Source organism: Lotus japonicus, chromosome 4 (genome assembly GCF_012489685.1).
Source record: "Lotus japonicus ecotype B-129 chromosome 4, LjGifu_v1.2".
NCBI lineage: Eukaryota > Viridiplantae > Streptophyta > Magnoliopsida > Fabales > Fabaceae > Lotus > Lotus japonicus.
The window spans coordinates 77,539,910-77,563,703 of NC_080044.1; the positions used below are offsets into that span (position 1 = coordinate 77,539,910).

The following is a 23,794-nucleotide window of genomic DNA, read 5'->3' on the forward strand; positions in this document are numbered from 1 at the left end:
TCAGATCACTCTCCGAACCAAGATCTAACATTTTTCATCCCTCACCGTCTCAATCTATTTTCCCCTTTCATCCCTCACTTGATCTCTTTCTCTTAATGGGAGACTGGGAGGTTGGGGTTAGGGTTTTGATGGGGTTGGGGCTGAAGAAGAAATGGACAAGATGATGCAGAAAGAGAGAAACGATGAAGATGAGAAGATATGATGAAGAAGATGTTTTTTTATAATTAATTTTAACTATTAAATTTTATTTACTTTCAAAAAAATAATTATTAAAAATTCCACGTTAGCAAAAAAACGTTAACTTTTGGACAGAAATCAGCTGAGGGACCAAAATTGTTAACGGAGACTAACGTCAGAGTACCAAAATGCTATTTTTAAACGTGAGGGACTTCATTTGCACATTTTTGAAACCTGGGGGACCAAAAGTGCTAATAAGCCTTTTAATAATTGAACATGAGGTATATTATTCAGACAATTTTCTGCAAATACTTATTTAATACTATCTTTTTCTCTTCATATCTGCCTCTTCAACAACCTCATTTTAAGTTCTATCTTTACATCTCTTCGTTTTTCAAGGAAACAAACAAAATTTCTCATTAAAAAAAAAAGGAATTGTTTTTTTTATTTTTCACGTGGCGAAACCAGGTCGTACTATGTTCTGTATAAATGATTAAGCTCCCATTACCACATTGCTATCATTTGTCAACGTCACCTTCTTCTTCTTCTTCTTCTTCTTAACTGAGATCTTGATCACACAATGGCGACCTTGAAGGTTCCTTCTCAAGTTCCTTCTCCTGCTGAAGACAGCGAGCAATTACGCAAAGCATTTCAAGGTATCCCTCACTCACTCACTCACTCACTCACTTCTTTTCATTTCGTTGACTTTTGATTTTTGTTAATCATATAATGGATCATCGATTGCTTTACATTTTCTAGATCTATGCATTTAATTCTATAGGTATGTTTATCTGATCGAGATCATGGAATAATTTGTTGTAGCGCTTCTGATCATGTTTTACATATATGCATTACAGGTCTGTGTTACCATAATGTGATGCTATGTGTTTGGTTTATACAGTTATGGTTACTGTTAGTAATTTCATCTTGATGAATGCAGATGATTATTCAGATTTGATTTCATCTTTTTTTTTAATCTAATTTCATTCTCATTTGCTTTTCTTGCTGATCTTATTAACTACTTTGTTTGCATTCTGTAAAGAACTAAGTGTTTGTTTTTCCATTGGGAGTTCTTTTGGAGAATTGATTTCAAATCTAAAATCAATTCTGGTAAAACTAGAGAGAGTAACTTTTCTGTTGAAGAAAATCAATTCTAACATTTTACAACTTAAATTTCACAACATTACCCATCATTTTTTCATAAATGTATTCAAATATAAATCACTTTGTTTCAACTCAGTTTTACCATAATCAATTTTATCGAAATCAGTTTTACCAAAATCAATTGTGACATACGTTAATCCAAACACGAACTAAATAGAACGGTAAAGTAATTCAGCACGTAAATAAACTAAGCGCTACCTTCATAATTGGTAGGATTTTTATTTTTATTTATGTTGTCCAAGTTTGTTCAAACTCAATGATATGAAGTGCAGAATGATGCCAGAAAAAATTAACATATAGCAAAATTGAAAGTTTGAGTGATTGAGTTGTGTTCACTGTTTAGATAAGCGAATTTACGTTCTTCCTTTGTTTAATTTCTCTTGGCATGAGGTCTTTTCTATTCTCTGGTTACATAATTTTTGACTCAATTATTCTCACTTTGATATAACTTTGCAGGATGGGGAACGAACGAAGACTTGATAATATCAATCCTCGCTCATAGAAATGCAGCTCAGCGTAAGTTGATTCACGAAACTTACTCTCAAACCTATGGCGAAGATCTTCTCACTGATTTAGACAAAGAACTTTCAAGTGACTTTGAGGTCAGTTTGAATCTTTTGATAGCTAGCTTCTGTATGTGAAATTGTGAATCAATCTCCAGTTGACGCCTATTTTATTTGTAGTTCAATTTTGATATCAGTTATAGACTTTTCAATTTCCTTAGTACTCGATTTCAGTGTTCTTTATGGTAACAATGACTAAAGGAAACAGATAGGTGCAGTTTATGAGAATTTTTTCCTGTCTAATGTTTTGAATATAACAGCGGGCTGTGGTGTTGTGGACATTGGGTCCTGCTGAGCGCGATGCTTTTTTAGTTAATGAAGCCACTAAGAGGTTGACTAAAAACAACTGGATCCTAATGGAAATTGCTTCCACTAGATCTTCACTTGACCTCTTTAAGGCAAAGCAAGCATACCAAGCTCGTTTCAAGAGGTCCATTGAAGAAGACGTTGCCTATCATACTTCTGGGGACATCCGCAAGGTAGCCTTAACTTCTAATATAATTGTTGATATCTTGATCGAGAAACTTGCATTCCTTCCATAATTGTTGATATCTTGATTTCATTTGATATCTTTCAAATTTTATGGAGTATAAGACTTTTCAACTTAAAGGAGAACCTTTAACTTGTAGAAATGTACCTCAGATATATGTCAAAAGAACAGATATGTTCTAAAAATATATGCATCTTAAGAGGGTGGATAAATTCATTATAGTCAATCATTAGGTTTAGAAGGTAATAGTCTATTTTTGTCATTCTTATGTTGTGGCTGAATTGTTATTTTTCAACATTTTTTTTACATGATGAAACTTTATTTCTGATATTTCAATATCAGCTTTTGGTTCCTCTTGTGGGGACATTCCGTTATGATGGGGATGAGGTGAACATGATACTGGCAAAATCTGAGGCTAAATTGCTTCATGAGAAGATTGCAGAGAAGGCCTACAATCATGAGGACCTGCTCCGGGTTATAACAACAAGGAGTAAAGCACAGCTAAATGCAACTCTAAATCACTACAACAATGAATTTGGGAATGAAATAGACAAGGTATAAATGTTTTGGCCATTCATGACACATTGCTTTGTTTTCAACTTAATGCTTACTTTTTGCTTTAGTACCTACAACTACAAGAACACTTAGGCAGAGTGCAAATTTTCTTTGACAACTATCTCAGGAAATTGGCAGATCTAATACAATGCGGAGCTTGTGTTGTCAAATGTCAACAATGTTCGGCTGTGTTTGGTTTTCAGTTCGGAAGTCCGTTTGGGGCATTGGAATTCGAGATTACACATTCCAATGCCCCAAACGTGAAAGAGGCTTTGGACCTCTGTTGGGTGAAAGCACTTTCAAACTGAACCAAACAGACATGTTAATGTTCATTTCAAGAAACAAGATTTCCAGTGATAATAATTGTGTGGATGAATTAATTACTACTTTTTGAGGGATTGTATTCAGGTTTACACTGTTAGTTAAAAAAAAGGAGACATGATAGAATTTATCATCAAACAATTGTAAGATTAAATCATTCACTTGTAGTCAAACTGACCATAGGTTTTTCATTTTTGGTCGCAGGATCTGGAAACTGATTCAGATGATGAATATCTGAATTTATTGAGGGCAACAATTAAGAGCTTGACCTATCCTGAGAAATATTTTGAGGAGCTCTTAAGGCTGGCTATAAACAAGACGGGAACTGATGAATGGGCTCTTACTAGAGTGGTAACAACTAGAGCTGAAGTTGATTTACAGAAAATTGCAGAGGAGTATCAAAAAAGAAATAGTGTTCCGCTGGACCGTGCAATCGCCAATGACACTTCTGGAGACTATCAGAAAATTCTTCTTGCTCTGATGGGACATGATGATTAAGTGTTCTTACTCTGCTCTGTTGTCATGAGATTACTGTCTGTTTTTCCTTTTTATCATCAATGTAACTTTGTTGTGGGTCTTTGGACACCATGTTTGTGAGAGATGTGTGAAATAATATGTTTCGAGTATGGCAAGAAGTTCAAGACGCTTTGCCTCCTTAAATAAAGAGAAAGATTTGCTATTGTTTGTTATTGAGGAATCAGGATCAATTATTCCTACAGTTGACCAACAACTCATGAAACTCCTGCCTATAGAATGTACCTTGTTAGTAAGGTCGTGTTATGTTCGAAATTGTGGCTGTGCTTCCAATTAGCACAGGGTGTTCAAAAAATCCGGTTTCAATAACCAATCCATAACCAAACCATAACCATATCCAGAAAATCCGGTTTCATATAAAACCGGTTTTAATTTATCCAGTTTTTAAAGTGGATACAAATATGGATATCCAGTTTTTAAATTTGGTTAAAAAACCGAATTACCATATCCAAAACCAAATTCAATATTTTTAAAAATTCAATATTTCATTATTCATATACCTAATTCATAACCGGTTTTACTTCCAATTTCCAAAACCCAAATTCAATTCCATGTTTCAACCATGAAAGAACCCTAATTCCCAATTCCAATCCAACTCGCCGCCGCCCAAAAATCTCGCCGCCGCCGCCCAAAAATCCAACCGGTTTTTCTTTATTTTTATGTTCATCCTAATTTCATTTGGTGTATGTTCATCCTATTCTTCGTGTTACGGGAAACTCATAAAAGTTATATTCACGTTTTTTAGTCCATCATCTAAGACAAATTTGATCGTATATCATATTAGAAAAATGAAATGACCAATTATATTTTCAAAATCCAGTTTTAAAATCCGGTTTGAACCAAATCCAATTTTAAAATCCGGTTTTCAACCAAATCCAGTTTTAAAAACTGATTTCTGAACTAAATCCGGATTTTAAAACTGGTTTAAAACCGGTTTTAAACATAACCGGTTTTAAACTGGTTAAATCCGGATCCAGATTAAAAACCGGTTTTATAACCGGTTTGAGATATCAAAACTGGATCGGTTAAAAAATCCAAATTGTAAAACCGGTTTTAAAGTGGATATGGTTTGGTTTTAACCATATCCAGTTTTTGAACACCCCTGCACAGCTGTTGAGGTGTTATTAAGGATAACCGTGCTGCTTCTTATTGCATGGTTATGGTCATCTGTTGCTGGTTTGTTTTTGTTCTTCTCAAAATCATCCTTTGGAATCTGAAATTCTAAAAACATTTCTCGTGTTTGTATAAGTCTTGCTCACTAAAGTTTTATATCTACTTGTTCATCTTTATAGTTGGTGGAAACAATCAAGAAATAGACAAAGCATAAACAGAGCAAAACGTGAATATATCAAATAATTTAGTATTCCAAGAAAAGAAAAAACAATTTTCTTATGATTTTGTATATCAAAATAAATAAACCATTTGCACTCATTGTAGCAACACAAACTAGTTATACTGCATCGGAGGTTTTGCCATGAATATACAATGCTGATAAGTGATAATCCATTTCACTGCTCCTTCCATTTCCAGTCAAAAGGAGGGAAATCCAGTTCAGGAAACTTACAGAACAAGGAAATTAAAGGGGACGAATTTAAATTTAAACATCAAGTCAGGGAAATGCTGCTTCCTCCACCAGGGGGTTTACGGGCACCTAGTATCTTGTCTCTGTTTTCTGCCTTACCATCAGCAAATATGTCACTCCCTCCACCATGGTGTCTGCGGCCACCTAGTATTTTGTCTCTGTTTTCTGCTATTCCATCACCAAATATGTCACTCCCAGCCATTTCTCTAAGTTTTGCGCTGCTCCGAAGCTTTTCCACTGTTCCTAGAGGAGCGTCATCCTTGAAAATATTATTGCCCGTCAGGTCCGTTAACTTCTGGTCATGTATTTTCTTTGATGTGTTCTGAGCTGGTTCATCACCAAACACGATACTACTTTGGCCACCAGCAGGCTTTAAAAAAAAGGTCAAAATATGAACATAAGGAGGAGGAAAAATCACATTAGTTAAAGGGGCAAACAAATCCAAAAGAAATTGAAGAATATATATCTTATTTCAGAAAAATGATAGTGTCAGCATAGTCGAACTAAGAGAAACACATCCCTTGTATTAACCACAAAAAGAACAAATTTCAAAGTGCAAGAAAAAATGAAACCTAATATAGAAACTACAAAACCATGTAGACAAACCGATGGACCTGTTCAATACAATTACAATGCCTGTGCTGTTCGGCTCTAACAGGATCACATTTTGGTGAGGGAACAAATATTATTATGATAGAAATTAGAACATCTTAATAATCCCCCAATAGGGTATTTCCCAACACTTTCAATTACAACTCTTGGGTTATATCTTCATATAATAAGACAAATTCATCTGCATTTAAAATAGGCTTTCAGGGAAGCATAAGAGGACAGTGGTGAACCATCAAAGGTCAAATTCAAAACTACAAATAGTCATGTAGGTGCCATAGGAAGGGATGTATAAAAATTTCTTTAGCCATTCATTCAATGTAAATGACAAATAAGATGACAAGATGGATTCTCATGCCCAGAAGACACTTACATTAGAAACTCTCACAGATGTGTGCACATTTCGTGGAAGATATTCTTCCATGTCAATGCGATCTCTTGAGTCTGTAAAGCCCGCAGCAGCCACTGAACGAGGCACAATTTCTGGAGGAGGGCCAAATATATCACTTCCGCTGAGCTCCTTGGTTTTGGCACTTGTTGTTTGCTTCTGAGTCTTTGCGTCTGGTTCTTCGCTATGGAACGTTCCACTCAGCTCACGCTGCTTTGCTACCTCAGGTATAGAGGCTGGTTTCTTAGGAGAAACGCTTTCTTCAGTGTAGAATGATATCTGGCTTTTTCCATAATTCGTTGCTTGCTGAGATGCAATTGCGTGGAATAAAACAAGAAAACTGTTATTACAATAGAGTTAATATTTGAGAAATCTCACATTCATACGACCAAATCTCAAATTGCCCTCAGGAACAAGGTAATCATCTTTTATACCTGATTTACGCGTATACTTGCTTTGTTTTTTGAAATTTCAGAATCGGCTTCTGGTGTGGTATCTTCAGCACTGGTAGAAAATATACCACTTCCAGTTACATCTTTCATCTTATACTCCGAGCAAGGCTTCCTGAGCGACATACAAGAAGGATATGTTTGACAACGATATTAGGTAATTAACACGAACCTTTGAACTAAGCTAGTAGCCAACATGCTGTAGTTTCTAAATACATGATTTGCACACAAAAATTAAAATCATATCAGATATTCATGCTGCAGTATACATGCACTCTAATATACACCAAGGGGAAAGGGAAGGGAAGGTAAAGACGATTATGAGAAGTCCTCCTCTTATTCGGAAGTTTTTTAAGAAAGGGGGAACAATTTGGGAAATTTCTGAAAAACACACCAACCCTAAGTTGTTTTGTTGAGCTTCTCCGAATCGCGGGTTCCCTCCCTTCCCTTCCCTAATTCGTTCCCTTCCCTTCCGCTAAAACCCCCCAAACAAAGTCTAAAAGACACAATTTATGTCAGAAATATATAGGTTAACAATCAACAGATGTAATCAATGAATATTACTCACATCAAGTCATGCTTTAAACCTAAAAAAGGTAATGTTGAGAAAGAATTTCATGACAATTGCTCAGCATAACACAATTCGAAGTTCAACAAGGGAACACAGGATGCCAATTATGAACTTCTTCTTAACATGTTCATATCAGCAAGCAATGAATTATTAGAATTGTTTACAAGATTTCAAAACATTGTACAGCAAATCAAGAAATGGTGAAGCCAAACCACATACGCAACCAAAAGAAGAACGAATCGGATCAAAGGCATAAGCAATCGAAAAGGAAAATTCATCAAAAACACAAAAAAAAGGGGGCAGAAATGGATTTAAATGCACATTGAAAATTGAAAGGGAAAAGACTTTACGTATTAGTTAGAGTCTGTGCTTCTTCGTCGGTGAGCTGGTCGCGGCGGAGAACATCGCTCATTTGATCGGAAGGCTGTGAACGCGACGAAGAGCGATGTTAATTTCGAGGTCAGAAACGCGGAAAATGAAATAATGAAAAGAATTGAAAGAACCTGGTGAGAGCGGTGGGTGGTGGCGGTGGGAACGGAGGCGGCGGAGACCGGCGGAGGGAGTTCCGGCCATGTGAGGAGATCGGAGGTGCAGGTTTGGGAGTTTCTGCGAGGCGAGTTTCTGTGCATCATCTGTTAATTCGTGTTTGTTTGTTAGTTTGGAGTGAGAGGAAATGGTGCGTTTTGATTGTGTGAGTGAATGTGAATTTGTGATGTGAGGTGTGGTGTTCGTGTTATTCACCAGATTTGAAAATGTGTTTCAACAATAAGGGACTATATAAACAAAAACAAACAAACGTTATCTTTTTCTTTGAATTTTTTTTCAAATGCAATGAAATAGAAACTGCTACCCAACAACAACAACTCACAAATGAGCAAAACTCCGCTGTGGATTTCTGTTTTGGGTGGAATGGGATGATTCTCGCTCTTTTTGCTCTGGCATTCTAATTCTAATCCTTTATTATAACTACCTAATTATAGTGTACTACGCTACTTGACTCTTTTTCTTTTTTATGTTTGAACTTTTAAGAATTAAAAACAGAAAACATGGTTGAAAAGTAAAGTTAGCTATGATTAAAGACCAAAAAACTATGATTAAAAATTTTAAAAATTGTTGGGATTATCAAAGAATTGTACCATCCGCTGAAGGATTAAAAATTTAAATTTTGACTTTTTTCAATTGTATTTCGATTTTGATTGATAAGTCAAATGCATTGTTTAAATGATGCTAGAAAAAATTTGATTAAATCATTTAGTTCTAGATGTTCTAAGAGCATCTCCAATGGTGGGATCTTATTTTGGGACTTAACTCACTTTTTGTGGGCCCAGACTGCCACATAGGATTTAAGACATTCTTAAGGTCTCCATGCACATTTTGCTCCAGTGGTTGGGATCTTATTTTACTTTTAGTTGGACCCACACTACCCAATATATTTATATTATTTATATCCACGTAATATTAAATTAAATTATAAATTCAATACAATTTAAATTATATAAAAAAAACGGAATTTAAAAAAAAAGGCCCAAACGGGCAGAAAAAAAGGCCCAAACCTTCTAGTATGAACCTTCACCCTCTGATGCTCCTAACACAAACCTTATTTCCGCCGCCTCTCAGTTTTCTTCCTCTCACTTCCTTTCTCTCTTCTTCCTCCGCCCCTCACCTTATTTTCGCCGCCGCCCTACTCCTCCTAAACCGCCCCTCAGTTTTCTTCCTCTCCCTTCCTTTCTCTCTTCCTCTTTCCACCGCGACCTCACCTCATCTCCTCTCCTCCACCAACCTACATCCACCTCCATGTGAGAAGTCTGATTGTGGGTTTTTTATTTTTAGCAAGGTGAAGGAGCTGATTGTGGAAGCCACAGTGAGGACACGCCAACCACAGTGAGAAGTCTGATTGTGGGTTTTTTATTTTTAGGAAATTTAGGGTTTTCTTTCTATTTTCCCAATTTTTTGTAATCTGATCTTTGATCTTTGATCTTTGTAACATTATGTTTGTAATTTATATATTATTATCATTCTTTATCAATGAAATTGGATCAGATTCAGTTTCAGTTTCTTTCCCTCTATTTTTCACTTTGGATCTGGTACTGAATGAGAGAGAAAAAATAATATTTTAATTAAGATCCCAGATTTGAGAGTGTCTGAGCTAAGGCACGGATCTTAGCAAAAACTAAGATCTCATGTCATGTAGGATACCCCCAATGGTGAGATTTAATAAGATCTGGATCTTATTTTAAGGTCCCAAAATAAGGACTCCATTGGAGATGCTCTAATGAGATTTAACATTAGTGATAAAATATAAAAATAATATTTTACTTATCTTAAGTATCATTGGTGCACCTATGACTAGATTTAATTCAAAGTTTGCACAATAAAATGTTGACGTAGGGTTAAGCAAATTAGACTTCTAAGACTTTCAAAAAAAAAAATTAGAACGGTAAGAATGACAACACAAGCTCAAATACGATTATTGAATGAGAAATATAATTGTTTTCCAAACAGATAGTGACATCTATCAAAGAAAAATATTTTTTCTTTCTCATTCATGAATTTATTTCAAATGATTGAGCCTAGAAAAAAATGCCTAGAAAAAAATGGAGGAGCTGCAACCGTTTTTTTGGTAAAGCATGTCATGAGAAAGGATTGTTTTAGTCAAATTTTTTAATAATGTAACATTAATTTTTTTAATTGCTCTCGTAATTTCGACCCAGATACGGTGAATATCAAATATATTCTCCAATAGTGCAGTTCATAGGAATTGAACTCTTAACCTATAGTAAATTTTTACTATTGCTATCGAGACCCGTTGGGTTATGTAAGATCATATAATTTAAGTTTAAAAAAAGAACATTATATAATTCAACTGATATGATACAAATATTTGAACAAAAAAAAAGTGTGTTTTGGTTAGCAACTGATATCACCGGTACTTAGTACATAAACATTTATTTGTAAGATTATTTGAAAAGTTGATTGAAGTCATATGAATGAAAAAGTGTTGATGATTTCTCTTTAGCTAGGTAAAATGTCACTTCTAGTCTTCTACAGACCGATAATCTTAAAAGGAAATATGTTTATTGAAGAGAAATTAGCGCTAGGACTGTGCAAAATAAATTTCTAAGACTAACTGTTTCCGTCACAACATTAGAAGTTAGAGAACACCTTTATGAGTTGGAGAAAAACTAGTAATCTTCTCATTCTGCTGATAACTTGAGCATCAACGATTAATAATTATTGAGTTTATGCCTAAATGAGTAGCTTAGACGTTCCACTCCTAGAGTGATAGAGCTAGGTAACACTCAATTTTTACTTACATTACATATCGCCTTAAGTTTTGTTTATAAACGTAGCTAACAATTATGTGTCCCGTGCTTCTTAATTTCCTCCTTATATCAAATTTTTTGGTTACAAAGGAAGATAACTAGCAAAAATATAATCTTTTCGGGTAAGTAAAAACTACAAATAAAAAAAGTAATAAAGGTTGACAAAGTCCTACTAGGATGGAAGAGGGAGCACAAAATCATAAATTATGGGAGGGTAACACAAGTGGATTGGAAGATTCTACACAAGTGCCCAAAAATGATGTGTTGGGTTTGTACCCTGCAAAAATTTCTCTAATTGTAAATTATGGGAACCCAACTTAAACATTCTTGTGATTTTACGAGCAAGCATGGCAATCCCACACAAATTCACCAAAATAGCATTCAGCATAAGAAAGATCAAGCATGAAGAGGGGGGGTAGGTACGTAAAATCATCCTATCATTCGATTTGGACCGCAATTTTATCAACCTTACTAACATTAAAAGTTTGAACACCCTTATGATTGCAATTTAGTGCTTCAATTTTGAGTAGCTTTTTATTTCATCTTGAGGGAAGTTATATTCAAGAGTCAAGAGTCAAGACAAGAATCAAGCAACTTTAAGATGACATTTAGACAACCCCAACATACATTTGAGATGGCTTTGAGGGGCACTTTAATCCGTGTTTGATGAACCGCGGTGGCAGGAACAATGGTCGGAGCTCGTGATATCCTTGGTGTCCTGAGTGCAATAATGTCAAGCAAGCAAAATTGTGAATGGCTTTAAAGACTCAGATCCGTCTCCACAAAGGCAAAAGTTTTATTCATAATTAATAACTTAGGTGCCCACTAGGGTGGACAATTTATTTTTTTGTCCACCCATGGACCATGGGTGTTAAAGTAATTTACTATAGATAATTGTAAAAAAAAGTTAAACCCTAAAATTCATCCCTCCAGAGATCTAACCCAGATCTAGAACCTTCTCCACCATATCAGATCCCTTCCTTAGCCACCTCTTGCACCAGCAAGATCCCCAAACCTATCCACCTCCACGCAGGAACCTCCACTTTCCTCAAACCTGAACCACCCCAAAGTGCTACCCTCACTCACCCAACTCTTCACCGACCTTAACATCACCCACACCTTCTCCCTCTGGATATTTCCGACACCGACGTTCACGTGTTTCAGGCTCTCCTGAGGATGGATGAGATGCACGAGGACTATGCCAAGAAGCTGAGGCTGCGTACGGGTCGTGCGTGACGGCGCAATCGGTGAAAGGAGGGGATGATTAGATTGAGGAGGTGAACGAAGAGGTTGTTAGAGTGTTGAGGAAAGCAGAGAGTGAGGATTCTCAATGAGGCTTTTGGGAAGATCCATGGCTTGGTATTCTCAGATCTACCCAGACGGTGAGAAGCTCAAATCTGCAATGAAGACGAACCTGGATCTCATCATCTAGAGTTGATTGTTCTTGTTTTGATGATGAGCATATTAAATTTGAATTTGTCATCTAGAGTTTTCAAGTTTGAAGCTTTGAATAATCTTCTCTTCTAGGTATTTCACAATCTAGCATTTTTTTTTATTTTACTGATTCAAGCTGGGGAAGTGGCAAGATCAATCAATATTTTGATGTTTCTTGATTAAAGGTGGCCATATTAACATTTTGATTTTGTTCTTCAATTTTGAGATTGAAGGAATTGCTTGATGCGTGTCAAGGGTTGAGTCACTTACTTGTATTTACTGGGGTTTAGTCTTTCAGAATGTTAATTTTCTTAATTTCATTGTGCTCATGTGCCGGAAATCATCATTGATACTGAGAAACTCTAGAGTCTAAATTGATTTGTGAATCTCTTTTGAAATGTAAAATTCATTGGTTTGTAATGAGTATGATTTTCAGAGGTTTTTTGTTTTATCTTTTAATTAATAAAAGAAATAATCTTACATTTTTACCTTCTTATCGTCCTTTCAATCCTAGTCATTCATTTAAGGAATATTCTTAGGTTCTAAGATCTAACGGTAATTAAACAGTGGACCACCGGTGGACCATATTTTAAAGAGTCCACCCTAGTAGGCACCAATAACTTAGAGCATCTCCAATGGAGTCCTTATTTTGGGACCTTAAAATAAGATCCGGATCTTATTAGATCTCACTATTGAAGCTATCATACATGGCATGAGATCTTAGCAAAAGCTAAGATCCGTGCCTTAGCTCAGGTACTCTCAAATGTGGGATCTTAAATAAAATAATATTTTTTTCTCTCTCCTTCAATACCATAATCAAAGTGAAAATTAAAGAGGGAAATAAATAATATAAATATATTGGGTATTGTGAGTCCAGTCAAAAGTAAAATAAAATTTCAACCACTAGAGTGAAATGTGCATGAAGACCTTATGGGTGTCTTATATCCTATGTGGCAATTTGGGTCCACAAAAATTGAGTTAAGTCTCAAAATAAGTTCCTACCATTGGAGATGCTCTTATAGAAGAAAAAGAGAAAAAGTTTCTTTATACATGCATAGGAATAGGATCTGACAGGGGAAATGAAAAAGTAAACAGAGCAAGTGAAGTGATGCAGCAATAGATGCGGGGCCGGTGAAACAGTGTAGGTAGCTAAATGCCGAAAATTTTACAGGGTCCCGCTACTGTGGAGCCTTATTTTCCAGGCTCCAATTTTAGACCCCTTCTTTTGACCTGCCATCACCCTTCACTTTTTTTATATATATAAAAAAAAGATTTAATTATAAAATTGTAATAACGGTTTAAGTTAATAAAAACCTCATAAACTGTTCAAAAAAAAAAAACTCATCTTCTTCCTTTTCCACCTTCATCTTCTTCCCCCACAACTCAAACTCAGAATTCATCCATTCATTCCCATAAATCTCTAGATCATAAAACCTGAGAAGGTGAAAGATAAATCTGACACAAGAAAATTTAAGAGAAAAAGAGAAGATGAATCAGATCTAAAATATGCACGCCATCTTTCTTGAATTAAATTGATTTTTCGGTACTTGATTACATGAGTTAGGTAGCAGATAAAAACACCATGAGTTAGAAAGTTGAATATATTTCATCAGAGGAAAAGATACAGACATAGCTAAGAGGCTAGAAAGTTCAAGAAGCCTCAAGCAAAGAAGAACAACGCAGCAACAAAGAAGAACAGCAAAAGCAAAAACTAACAGCACTCTCCTACATAAAGCTAAAACATAACAAATGAAAAACGAAAAAGGGAACAAGTGAACAGAGCAGTAGCAGCAAAGCACGCACAGGCCAGGTCCACAGCACCCATAAAAGAGACACAACAGTGAGTAATTCTCCATGGCAATCTGTCGAAGAAGCTACCCACTGATGTCCCTGCGCTTCCCTTCTCCGCACTCGCTGCAGCCTTCGTCGAGATGGTGCGGTGCGGTGCGATTGGGGTTTCGGAGGGTTGCTATAGCAGATCCGGCGGTACGAGTGCAGATCCCGTACAAATCATGTATAGATCCGGATTTGGAACAGAAGCACTTCAGACTCTTTTGCCGCAACCAATTTATGCAGATCCAGAGAGAGGAACGAGGAGGCCAAAAAGATTGAAACTTTGTGTGTGTTATTGTGTTTGCAGCGGGTCAAAGAAGAATCTCAGTGAAAGGAATGGGTTTCTGTGTTAAAGAGGGAGGGTGGTTATGGCTGATCCAGAAAGCGGCAGTGGCGGCTTTGTGTGGTTGAAGGGTTGGGAGGAGGTGGTGGCAGATCCAGTGTGGAGGATTGTTGAGGGGAGTGGTGGTGATGGAAGTAGATGAAGGTACTCAGCAGGCTATTGGTTGGATTAATTAGCTTCAATTGAAATTTATTGATTAATTAAACCTTAATGTAAATTACAGAATTTGGAATAAAAAATTCAAAAATAAAAATAACTGTTGGTCACAGGTAAAAAACAGGGCTCCAAAATTGGAGCATGATTCTCGGGCTCCATGTTAGCGGAACCCTATTAAAACAAAGTCTCACTATTTGCCATGTGAATATGTGATAGGCCACCGTGATAAGCCCCCTTATCACCCGTTCCCACATAGGCAGTACACATTTCAACTCGGGTAATGATATATACACACATCTTTTTTTATACACTTTATTTCCACCTATTTTTATTTCTATCTCTCTTCTCTTATAATCTATTACATCTTATACTTTCTAACTCTTACTACTTGCACCTTAGTCAAGACCCTCAAGGTCAACACCCTCATTTTCCTTCTCTTTCACAAATCAAATATAATTAAATATCGCCAAGCTGTATTTATGCACCATTACTCTCTACCCTGTAGATCTTGAAGGAAGCCATTGCCAATGGCTCACCCCTTCTACTTCTCCTGCTACACAAAAGTACTTGTGTTCTCTCTTCTTCTCTTCCTTTTTCTTTCTCTTTGCTCCACTTCCTACTCCAAACCCCAACTTGAGAGCACTAGCAGAAGCACTAGAGTTAGTAGTAGAAGAATATTAGAGGTTGAAAAAGAGGAGCAGGATGAGAAGCCCCTCAAGAAGAAAACCACCACAACCCAAACCAAGCTAATCAAATCCAATACTACTACTCCTTCCAAAAACCAAACCAAAACCACCAAACCTAGTAACTTATCCTCCAAAAATCAAACCAAAACCATCGAATCCAACAACACCATTTCCATAAAAAACCAAACCAAATCTAATGCCACTCCCACCAAAACCATCAAATCCAATAACCTTTACTTCAAAGATCAAACCAAACAGCTCAAGGTTAGCACAAAGGAATCTCCCAAAACCACACCCACCGACACTGCAGTCAAGAAGAAGCTCAATTCCACCACCACCCCCAAGAGCAAGAAGCTGAACTCCACATCCAAAGCAACAACCCCTGTTTCCACTTCAAGCAAGAAACCACTGGATCTCGTGAAAGCAAGTAACAAAACTACAAAAGCCACTGCCACCGACAAGCAAACCAAATCCAAAACAAGTCAATCTCACGATACAAAACAGCAGAGTAAGAAACCTGCAAAACAAGCACCACCGGGTTGGTTCATTGATGATGAAGACGACGACGATTTGGTTTCAATTTCAGAGTTCAGAGATCTACCAAACAAGTTCCAACGCACACTGATCCCAGATTTGGAGCGAATCACAACCACCTCCAAAGCCTACCTAACAAAAGCCAACGACGAAATCACAAAAGGATTCAAACCTTACGTCGGCAACAAATACGCACCCACCGTCGCCGCCGTAGCCTCCTGCGCTTTCATCTTGATCCCTCTGCTCCTAGTCTCACTCCTCTGTACCAGAATCAAAGCCTTCTTCTCCCTCCAGAAGATCCTGATCTTCATCCAAGTGTACCTCTCGATCTACTTCACCATTCTCTGTGTCTCTTAATTGGTCACCGGAATCGAACCGTTGAAGTTTCTGTACTCCGTTGCGCACTCTACCTACGTTTTCCTTCAGGTGCTTCAGACACTGGCTTATGTGTTCTACCTTCTGCTGCTTCTCATGTTCCTCGTACTCGTGTTCTCCACGGAGGGTGGGCTGGGCTTGAAGTTTCTGGGCCTGGCCCAGGTGGTCGTGGGCTTTGCTGTTGGGCTTCACTACTATGTGACGGTGTTTCATAGGGTGGTGCTCCGGCAAACACCTAAGACGAGTTGGAAGATAAACGGGATTTACGCCTCGTGTTTTCTCCTCCTTTGTGTTCTTGGCAGTGTTTCAAATCGCGTGATGCGGCTGCACCGCGACGGTGACATGCCGCAATTGTCGTGTGATTCTGATTCACACAAATTGCCGCTTCTTAAACGCAATAAGAATAAGATCCGTATGAGGGCAAAAACGGCACCGCAACTGCCTGGCACCAGTTGAAGTGTACCCCAGAACTTGGTAAAGCCCTCATAGATCTGTTCTATGCTTCATCATCTTTCTTCGATCTGCTGCTGTGAGCTGTTACTGAATCTGCTTCATCATCATCGGGTTGAAGTTGAACTCTCTGTTTTGCACTATTGGGTCGGTGGGGGTGAAAGTATTGAAATGAGGAGTGGAAAACATTAGAAAATGATTTTGGGAGGGACCTTTTCTTTACGGTAATTTTGGATGGGTCTTTGGGATACTACTAACTACCGTGTCTCTGTTTTTTTATCCTTTGATTTCACAATTGTGCCCTTTGTAAGGGCAATTTCTTGGATACCCATTTAAAAGGAAGAGTTCATACCTTTTAGTTATGTTTTCTTCATAATAACTTTTTTAAAATTTACACATTAGTCATTAGTCATTCATATGCTAAAAAATGAACTAAAGGTACTATACCTCTTAACGCCTAATTGTGAGACATCAATTTGGGTGGGACTTTGAGTGAGAATTTTTTTTTTTAAATATCTTTGAGTGAGAATTAGAAATTAGAATAATTTGTTTAGTGAACATGTTGTGAATTGTGATAGTGAGAGGGGTAAGCCGTGAATGATATGTACTAGTATATGGCCCGTGCCTTGCAAGGGGTAGTTAAAAATTATATGTAAGTTTAAAATTTTATAAATAAAACTAGTATTTTTGCTTGATTTTTTAAAAATATGTATTATTTTTGTTATGTTTACTAAAAGATAATTTATGAATTAAAAGATCAAATTAATTTAGATATGGAAAACAGAAAATTGAATATTTTTTTCAAGATGAATGTGTTTTTTTATTATTTTGTGGACGTGCAAAATGAACTTCATGTAAAGAATAATTTTATTTTATAGCTTTTGTATAATAGTAAAGCCCATGTAAATGGAATTGTAGAAGTAGAAGTGTTTTTGTCCCATGGATGAAATACTTTATTTTTTTTTTGTCATCATTAGACACTTTGAAGTGGATTGATATTTGGTCTTTAAGGTTTTAACTTTTTTTTACTTTTATGTAACTCTAAATGACATTAATTTATACTTAAAAAAAACCATGATATGTAACCACTATATTTATTTTACATTTTAAATTTTAAATAAGTTAATTAAGATATATAACTCATGCATCTTTAAAATATATTTCAAAATAATAATAATAATTAGTAACTCTATAGATCAAAAGTAATTAATTGCGTCCTGTCAAATTCTCTAACTCACATAAAATAAATACATATAAACACATTTAAAATAATTTTAAATTAATTAGTTTTTTTTACAATTAAAAGTCAGCTCAAAGGTTAAAACATATTTTACCTATCATTCCATGGCAATCCATATTCTAAATTCATAAGAGCAGTGAATAATGTCCTTGACTTAACACCTTAAAGTGAAATGATCGTGTATTTACTTAATGCAACCATTATTATGAAGGTAGTTCCTCTAAGTTTGGTTTTTGTTTATAAAGAATTAATCATTTTTTTTGGGTGAGGTTTTAATTGTCTTTGAAATTAAATCTTAAGAAGTTGGTCTAGTGGAGCATGAGAGGATCTCGTACCCAAACATCCTAAATTTCTGTAACAAAAAACAAAAATTGCATGTTCCTAATAGAATTTATAACACTCAATTGAATGAATGGTTCGAGAGATGAAATGATGGAGAACTAAAATATTATATAAATGGAGTTTTGGTTGTTTATGTTTCAGCCATTACACTTCAATGATGCGCTTTTTTACAGTTTCTTTATCTTATCAGGGTTTTCTTTTACTGCTACAAAATAAAAAAGTGAGTGGGCTGAGAATATAGAAACTAGAAAGTAAAGGCGAATGACAATTTCACTATCTAGGGGAGTTACAATATGCACATTGTCTTTAAAAACATTTTTCTTGTTGAGTTTGCTGGAGGTTTTTCAATTGAGAGAAAAGCTCTGTAAGTAAATAAAAATACTTATAAAGGTATCATGTACATATCATAAGTCATAATTTTAAATTTGAAGGTGATATAAGATGAAGTTCTTTTTATCTATAAAGCATATTTATGTCTCCGCCTCAAAGTTTATCAATCAAGGATCTAATCACACCCATGAAATCATATCATGATTTAGCTAGCTATACTGTATGTTCTACTGTGTACACCCATAAAATACACTTTTAAAAAGAAGGAAAGTGAAAAGGAAAAATGATCATATTGAAAACGTTCCTAACCCACCAACCCTTTCCTTCATAGAGTCGTGTATTGTAATCCGTACCTGCTCGGAGCGAGTCTCTCATAGAGGCAAGTAAAGTTGGTGAGCTGTATGATGAGCGATCTTATTCTTTAATATGAGTAAAGAACTTCTGCTCTAACTCTGAGGAAAAAGTCTTGCATCTCGCCCAATTCCTAGAAAGCCAGCCCCCGACCTAATGGTGTAAAAACACTCTAGTCACAACTGGCAAATTCTCCGCTCCATTCTGTGCGCCACGCACCACGAAGCCAGTTCAGCTGAACGTGACACACCCGAAACCTCATAGATACCGTGACACACCCGAAACCTCATAGATAGTACTCCAGATGCAAATCACTCCCAACAACTCTCACATACCTACGATAATTGAAGATTTACACTAAACCAACAATCATAATACATGTATAATTAGAGGGAGAGTCGTGCTAATGGACCTCATGACATTTATCACTTCTCATTACAAGAGATGCTAACATATTTTACAATAAAAAAAGTGTTTAAGCTCGTTGAATCCTTCCCTTTCTGAAGTTAAAAAGGATACTTTGCAGCCAAACTACTAGGCATTGAAGTGCTCTAGTTACAAAAACAGCATTATTTTGCTGCTATAATTATGATTAACTTTATGTTCTAAATTGAATCAAAATGAAAATGAGAATCGTAAAAATACATGTAACAATTGTATTTAGTTCTTCTTGCCTTCTTCTCCATCATTTTCCACATAAGCCTTTTTCCTTCTATTATCAGCCCCAGCAAGAACACAAATGAGGAGAAAACACGTAGCATAAATCCCGTGTACCTTCCAACTCGTCTTAGGTGGTTGCCGCAGCACCACCCTATGAAACACCGTCACATAGTAATGAAGCCCAACAGCAAAGCCCACAAACACCTGGGCCAGGCCCAGAAACTTCAAGCCCAGCCCACACTCCGTGGAGAATACGAGTACGAGGAACATGAGAAGCAGCAACAGGTAGAACACATAAGCCAGTGTCTGAAGCACCTGGAGACAGAGATAGGTAGAATGCGAAACGGAGTACAGAAACTTCAACGGTTCGATTCCGGTGACCAACGAAGACACGCAGAGAATGGTGAAGTAGATCGAGAGGTACACTTGGATGAAGATCAGGATCTTCTGGAGGGAGAAGAAGGCTTTGATTCTGGTACAGAGGAGTGAGACTAAGAGCAGAGGGATCAAGATGAAAGCGCAGGAGGCTACGGCGGCGACGGTGGGTGCATATTTGTTGCCGACGTAGGGTTTGAATCCTTTTGTGATTTCGTCGTTGGCTTTTGTTAGGTAGGCTTTGGAGGTGGTGGTGATTCGCTCCAAATCTGGGATTAAAGTGCGTTGGAACTTGTTTGGAAGATCTCTGAACTCTGAAATTGAAACCATATCGTCATCTTCTTCTTCATCAATGAACCAACCCGGTGGTGCTTGTTTTGCAGGTTTCTTGCTCTGTTGTTTTGTGGCGTCGTGAGGTTGAGTTGTTGTTTTGGATTTGGTTTGCTTGTCGGTGGCGGTGGCGGTGGCGGTGGCCTTTGTAGTTTTGTTACTTGCTTTCACGAGATCCAGTGATTTCTTGCTTGAAGTGGAAACAGGAGTTGTTGCTTTGGATGTGGAGTTCAGCTTCTTGCTCTTGGGGGTAGAGGCGGAGGTGGTGGAATTGAGCTTCTTCTTGAGTCCAGTGTCGGTGGGTGTGGTTTTGGGAGATTCCTTTGAGCTAACCTTGAGTTGTTTGGTTTGATTTTTGGGTGAAAGGTTGTTGGATTTGATGGTTTTGGTGGAAGTGGCATTGGATTTGGTTTGGTTTTTTAAGGAAATGGTGTTGTTGGATTTGATGGTTTTGGTTTGATTTTTGGTGGAGAGGTTACTAGATTTGGTGATTTTGGTTTGGTTTTTGGAAGAAGGAGTAGTATTGGGTTTGATTAGCTTGGTTTGGTTTTTGGTGGATTGGGTTGTGGTGGTTTTCTTCTTGAGGGGCTTCTCATCCTGCTGCTCTTCTTCTTCAACCTCTAATATTCTTCTACTACTAACTCTAGTACTTGTTCTAGTGCTCACAAGTTGAGGTTTGGAGTAGGAAGTGGAGCAAAGAGAAAGAAAAAGGAAGAGAAGAAGAGAGAACACAAGTACCTTGGTGTAGCAGGAGAAGTAGAAGGGGTGAGCCATTGACAGTGGCTTCCTTCAAGATCTAGAGGGTTGAGAGTAGAGTGTCTTCCGAAGATCTAGTGAGCCATATAGTAATGGTGCATAAATACAGCTTGGCCCGCACTCACCTGCGACATTTATTTTTATACGATTTGTGAAAGAGAAAGAAAAGTAGTGTACTAGTGTAGTAAAGAATTTTAATTTTAATTTGATAGTATAATAATTTGCGCTATGGGATAAGAGAGGAGAGGTGAAAGAAATGGAGTTAGAGTTGAACTGTTGAAGTGTGTGCTGCCAATGTGAGAAGGGACAAGGGGGGGCAAATAGAGAGACTTTATTTTCGGCATTTAGCTACCGACGTGGTTTCACTGATTCTGCATTTATTGTTGTTTACTTATTTTTCCCCTGTCAGATCCTATTCCTATGCATGCCATAAAGAAACTTTTGGGTAAGTTAATAATAAGGTGGTCTGTAAATGACCTATGTGAATTACTAAGTACTCATTCACAATTTAATTTAATGACTATTCTCATCTTAGACCATCCACAATGGATGGTTGAAAGTGTTGTTGAATTGTGTTGAATTGTGTTTAATAGGTTTAATGGTTTGTTGAAGTTGGTTGAAAGAGGAGAGAGAGGGAGAAAATGTTGAAGATTTTCAACAAAAAAAAGGAGCCTGCGGTGTGCCACGTGGCGCAAGGCCAGTGGCCACCGCAGGCGCGTGGCCTGCACGCCCAGACAAGGCGCGTGACGCGCCTTGTCTGCAGGGGAGAGAGAGAAAAATTGTCATGCCCTGCCACGTGGCTGCTTCTGGTTGGTCCGTCCGGATTTCGTTTTTCCTTATCTTTTGAACTCAATTATTTCATAAAAAAAAATATTTTCTGAAAAAAAAAATTATACCAAAATTCATGATTTTTTTTTCTCTATAAATAGAGACTTGGTTCGTTTGATTTGGACACAGAAAAAAAAACCAAGTTTTTTCACTCTCTTATTATCTCTCTCACCATCTTATTTATCTATCTATTAGCATTTGTATTGAAATGGATCCCAACAATCCCCATTTCAACACCCAGAATTCTTCAAACAACCCATTTTACAACCAAAACCACAACAACTATGAAGATCCAAATCAAATTTCTTACCAACATCCTCAAAATCCCACCAATTATCAAGTCCCACATCAATTGTTCAACCAACGTCCTCAAAATCCAAACTATTATCAAGTCCCCCATCAATTCTCCAACCAACGTCCTCGAAATCCAAACTATTATCCAGATCCGAATCAATATTCGTACCAACCTCCTCAAAACATACAAAATTTTAACCAGTCATCAATTGTTCCAAACTCTCATCCATCTTATGGATCTGTGAGATATTCATCTCAAACACCTCAGTCTAGTGGTTATATGCCAGTGGTTCCTGAAAATGTTCCGAGTGTTGATGTAGCGGAATTTCCGGAATTTTCAACACAAGTCAATCTTGGTGGCGGGTCAGCTGATAATGAAGTCAATGAAATCACTCCTAAGAGCAAAAAAGCCCATTTACCCGCATGGAACACTCCACAAAATCTAGTGCTAATTAGTGGGTGGATTAATTGCGGAACAAACAGTGTTGTCGGAAGAAACCAGAAAGGAGAAACATTTTGGAGAGATATCGCTGAGTATTGTAATGAGCATTGCTCATTCGATCCTCCGCGCGATTGGGTTGCCTGCCGAAACCGTTGGAATTATATGAACACAAGACTGGGTAAATGGATTGACGCTTATGATAGCGCTAAGCGTGAGCATCGAAGCGGTTGGTCGGAGGATGATGTTATCGCAAGAGCGCAGGAATTATACGCAAGTGGGAAGATTGGTCAATTTACTTTGATGGAAGAATGGCGCGTTCTCCGTGATCAACCACGTTTTTGTAGTCAGGTAGGAGGAAATAGTGGCTCGAGAAGTAGTGGATCTAAGAGATCACACGACAGTGATGCAAGTGGCTCAAACTCTATAGGATCAATTCCTCGTCCAATGGGTAGGGAGGCAGCTAAAAAAAAGAGTAAAAAGAAAATTAGAGAAGATGCTGACGAGGTGGTGGACAAAGAGTGGGATTCTTATATCCATTTCAAGGAGAAAGAGCTTGAAAAATTGGAAAAGATAGCATTGGTGCAAGCAGAGACTAACGAATTGATGAAAGAGAAGACTAATGCGATGAAAGAGAAGACTAATGCTAAGAAAGTTAGTATGTATCTAAAGCTAACTTCGGAAGAGCATCTCAGTGACCGTAAGAAAGAGTTGTTAGAGCAGTTGTCCAAAGAGCTATTTGGAAATTAATTTCAAGCGAGTCTTTGTCTGTAATCGGTCAAACTTGTCAGTGGTGTGAAGTCTGTAGTGTTTGCTTTAATGTTTGCTTTAATGTTTGCTTTAATAATTTTCAAGTGGTGACAGCTATGTAATGTTTGCTTTAATGTATGGGTAACTGTGTTTGAATATGTGCCACTCAATTCGAATCTTGTCCTTTTCCGATAATTAACTCTGGTTGATAACTTATTTCAAATCCACCAGTGGTGTCAAGTCTGTAGTGTTTGCTTTAATAATTTGCCCGTGGTGTTAGGTCAGTAGTGTTTGGCTTTTATGATTCTCGGGTAACTGTGTTTGAATATGTGCCACTCAATTCGAATCTTGTCCTTTTCCGATAATTAACTCTGGTTGATAACTTATTTCAAATCCACCAGTGGTGTCAAGTCTGTAGTGTTTGCTTTAATAATTTGCCCGTGGTGTTAGGTCAGTAGTGTTTGGCTTTTATGATTCTCGGGTAACTGTGTTTGAATATGTGCCACTCAATTCGAATCTTGTCCTTTTCCGATAATTAACTCTGGTTGATAACTTATTTCAA

General features: G+C 37.1%; 4 protein-coding genes across 5 annotated transcripts; 2 read left to right on the forward strand and 2 right to left on the reverse strand.

The window, feature by feature from the left end:
* The first annotated feature begins 669 nt into the window (after positions 1-669).
* LOC130714642 (annexin D2) lies at positions 670-3,959 on the forward strand. The gene is made up of 5 exons (XM_057564563.1): positions 670-833; positions 1,798-1,943; positions 2,165-2,383; positions 2,737-2,949; positions 3,475-3,959. Exons 1-5 carry the CDS (start codon positions 758-760, stop codon positions 3,766-3,768), a joined length of 948 nt encoding a protein of 315 aa, XP_057420546.1. The 5' UTR covers positions 670-757; the 3' UTR covers positions 3,769-3,959.
* Positions 3,960-5,178: 1,219 nt separating this feature from the next.
* LOC130714318 (uncharacterized) lies at positions 5,179-8,399 on the reverse strand. 2 transcript variants are annotated; one of them, XM_057564221.1, is made up of 6 exons: positions 8,272-8,399; positions 7,907-8,035; positions 7,754-7,827; positions 6,818-6,947; positions 6,369-6,689; positions 5,179-5,756 (listed from the first exon to the last, which is right to left on the reverse strand). In XM_057564221.1, exons 2-6 carry the CDS (start codon positions 8,033-8,035, stop codon positions 5,409-5,411), a joined length of 1,002 nt encoding a protein of 333 aa, XP_057420204.1. In that variant the 5' UTR covers positions 8,272-8,399; the 3' UTR covers positions 5,179-5,408. The 2 variants fall into 2 exon arrangements, with proteins under 2 accessions (XP_057420204.1, XP_057420203.1); XM_057564220.1 differs by lacking the exon at positions 8,272-8,399 and having other exon boundaries at positions 7,907-8,169.
* Positions 8,400-14,813: 6,414 nt separating this feature from the next.
* LOC130711112 (cell wall protein DAN4-like) lies at positions 14,814-16,899 on the forward strand. The gene has a single exon (XM_057560601.1). It carries the CDS (start codon positions 15,020-15,022, stop codon positions 16,067-16,069), a length of 1,050 nt encoding a protein of 349 aa, XP_057416584.1. The 5' UTR covers positions 14,814-15,019; the 3' UTR covers positions 16,070-16,899.
* A 2,299-nt stretch (positions 16,900-19,198) lies between these two features.
* LOC130714033 (uncharacterized) lies at positions 19,199-21,070 on the reverse strand. Its single transcript, XM_057563884.1, has one exon. The coding sequence runs from the start codon at positions 20,937-20,939 to the stop codon at positions 19,461-19,463; it is 1,479 nt and encodes a 492-aa protein (XP_057419867.1). The 5' UTR covers positions 20,940-21,070; the 3' UTR covers positions 19,199-19,460.
* Between the last annotated feature and the right edge of the window lie 2,724 nt (positions 21,071-23,794).

Coding starts and splice junctions, on each gene's coding strand:
- LOC130711112 (XM_057560601.1), top strand. CDS start 15,020: ATGGCTCACCCCTTCTACTTCTCCTGCTACACAAAAGTACTTGTGTTC.
- LOC130714642 (XM_057564563.1), top strand. CDS start 758: ATGGCGACCTTGAAGGTTCCTTCTCAAGTTCCTTCTCCTGCTGAAGAC. Junction 1,944..2,164: donor AACTTTCAAGTGACTTTGAG/GTCAGTTTGAAT, acceptor TGAATATAACAG/CGGGCTGTGGTGTTGTGGAC. Junction 2,384..2,736: donor CTTCTGGGGACATCCGCAAG/GTAGCCTTAACT, acceptor TTTCAATATCAG/CTTTTGGTTCCTCTTGTGGG.
- LOC130714033 (XM_057563884.1), bottom strand. CDS start 20,939: ATGGCTCACCCCTTCTACTTCTCCTGCTACACCAAGGTACTTGTGTTC.
- LOC130714318 (XM_057564221.1), bottom strand. CDS start 8,035: ATGATGCACAGAAACTCGCCTCGCAGAAACTCCCAAACCTGCACCTCC. Junction 7,828..7,906: donor CCACCCACCGCTCTCACCAG/GTTCTTTCAATT, acceptor TCGCGTTCACAG/CCTTCCGATCAAATGAGCGA. Junction 6,690..6,817: donor CAAGTATACGCGTAAATCAG/GTATAAAAGATG, acceptor ATTGCATCTCAG/CAAGCAACGAATTATGGAAA.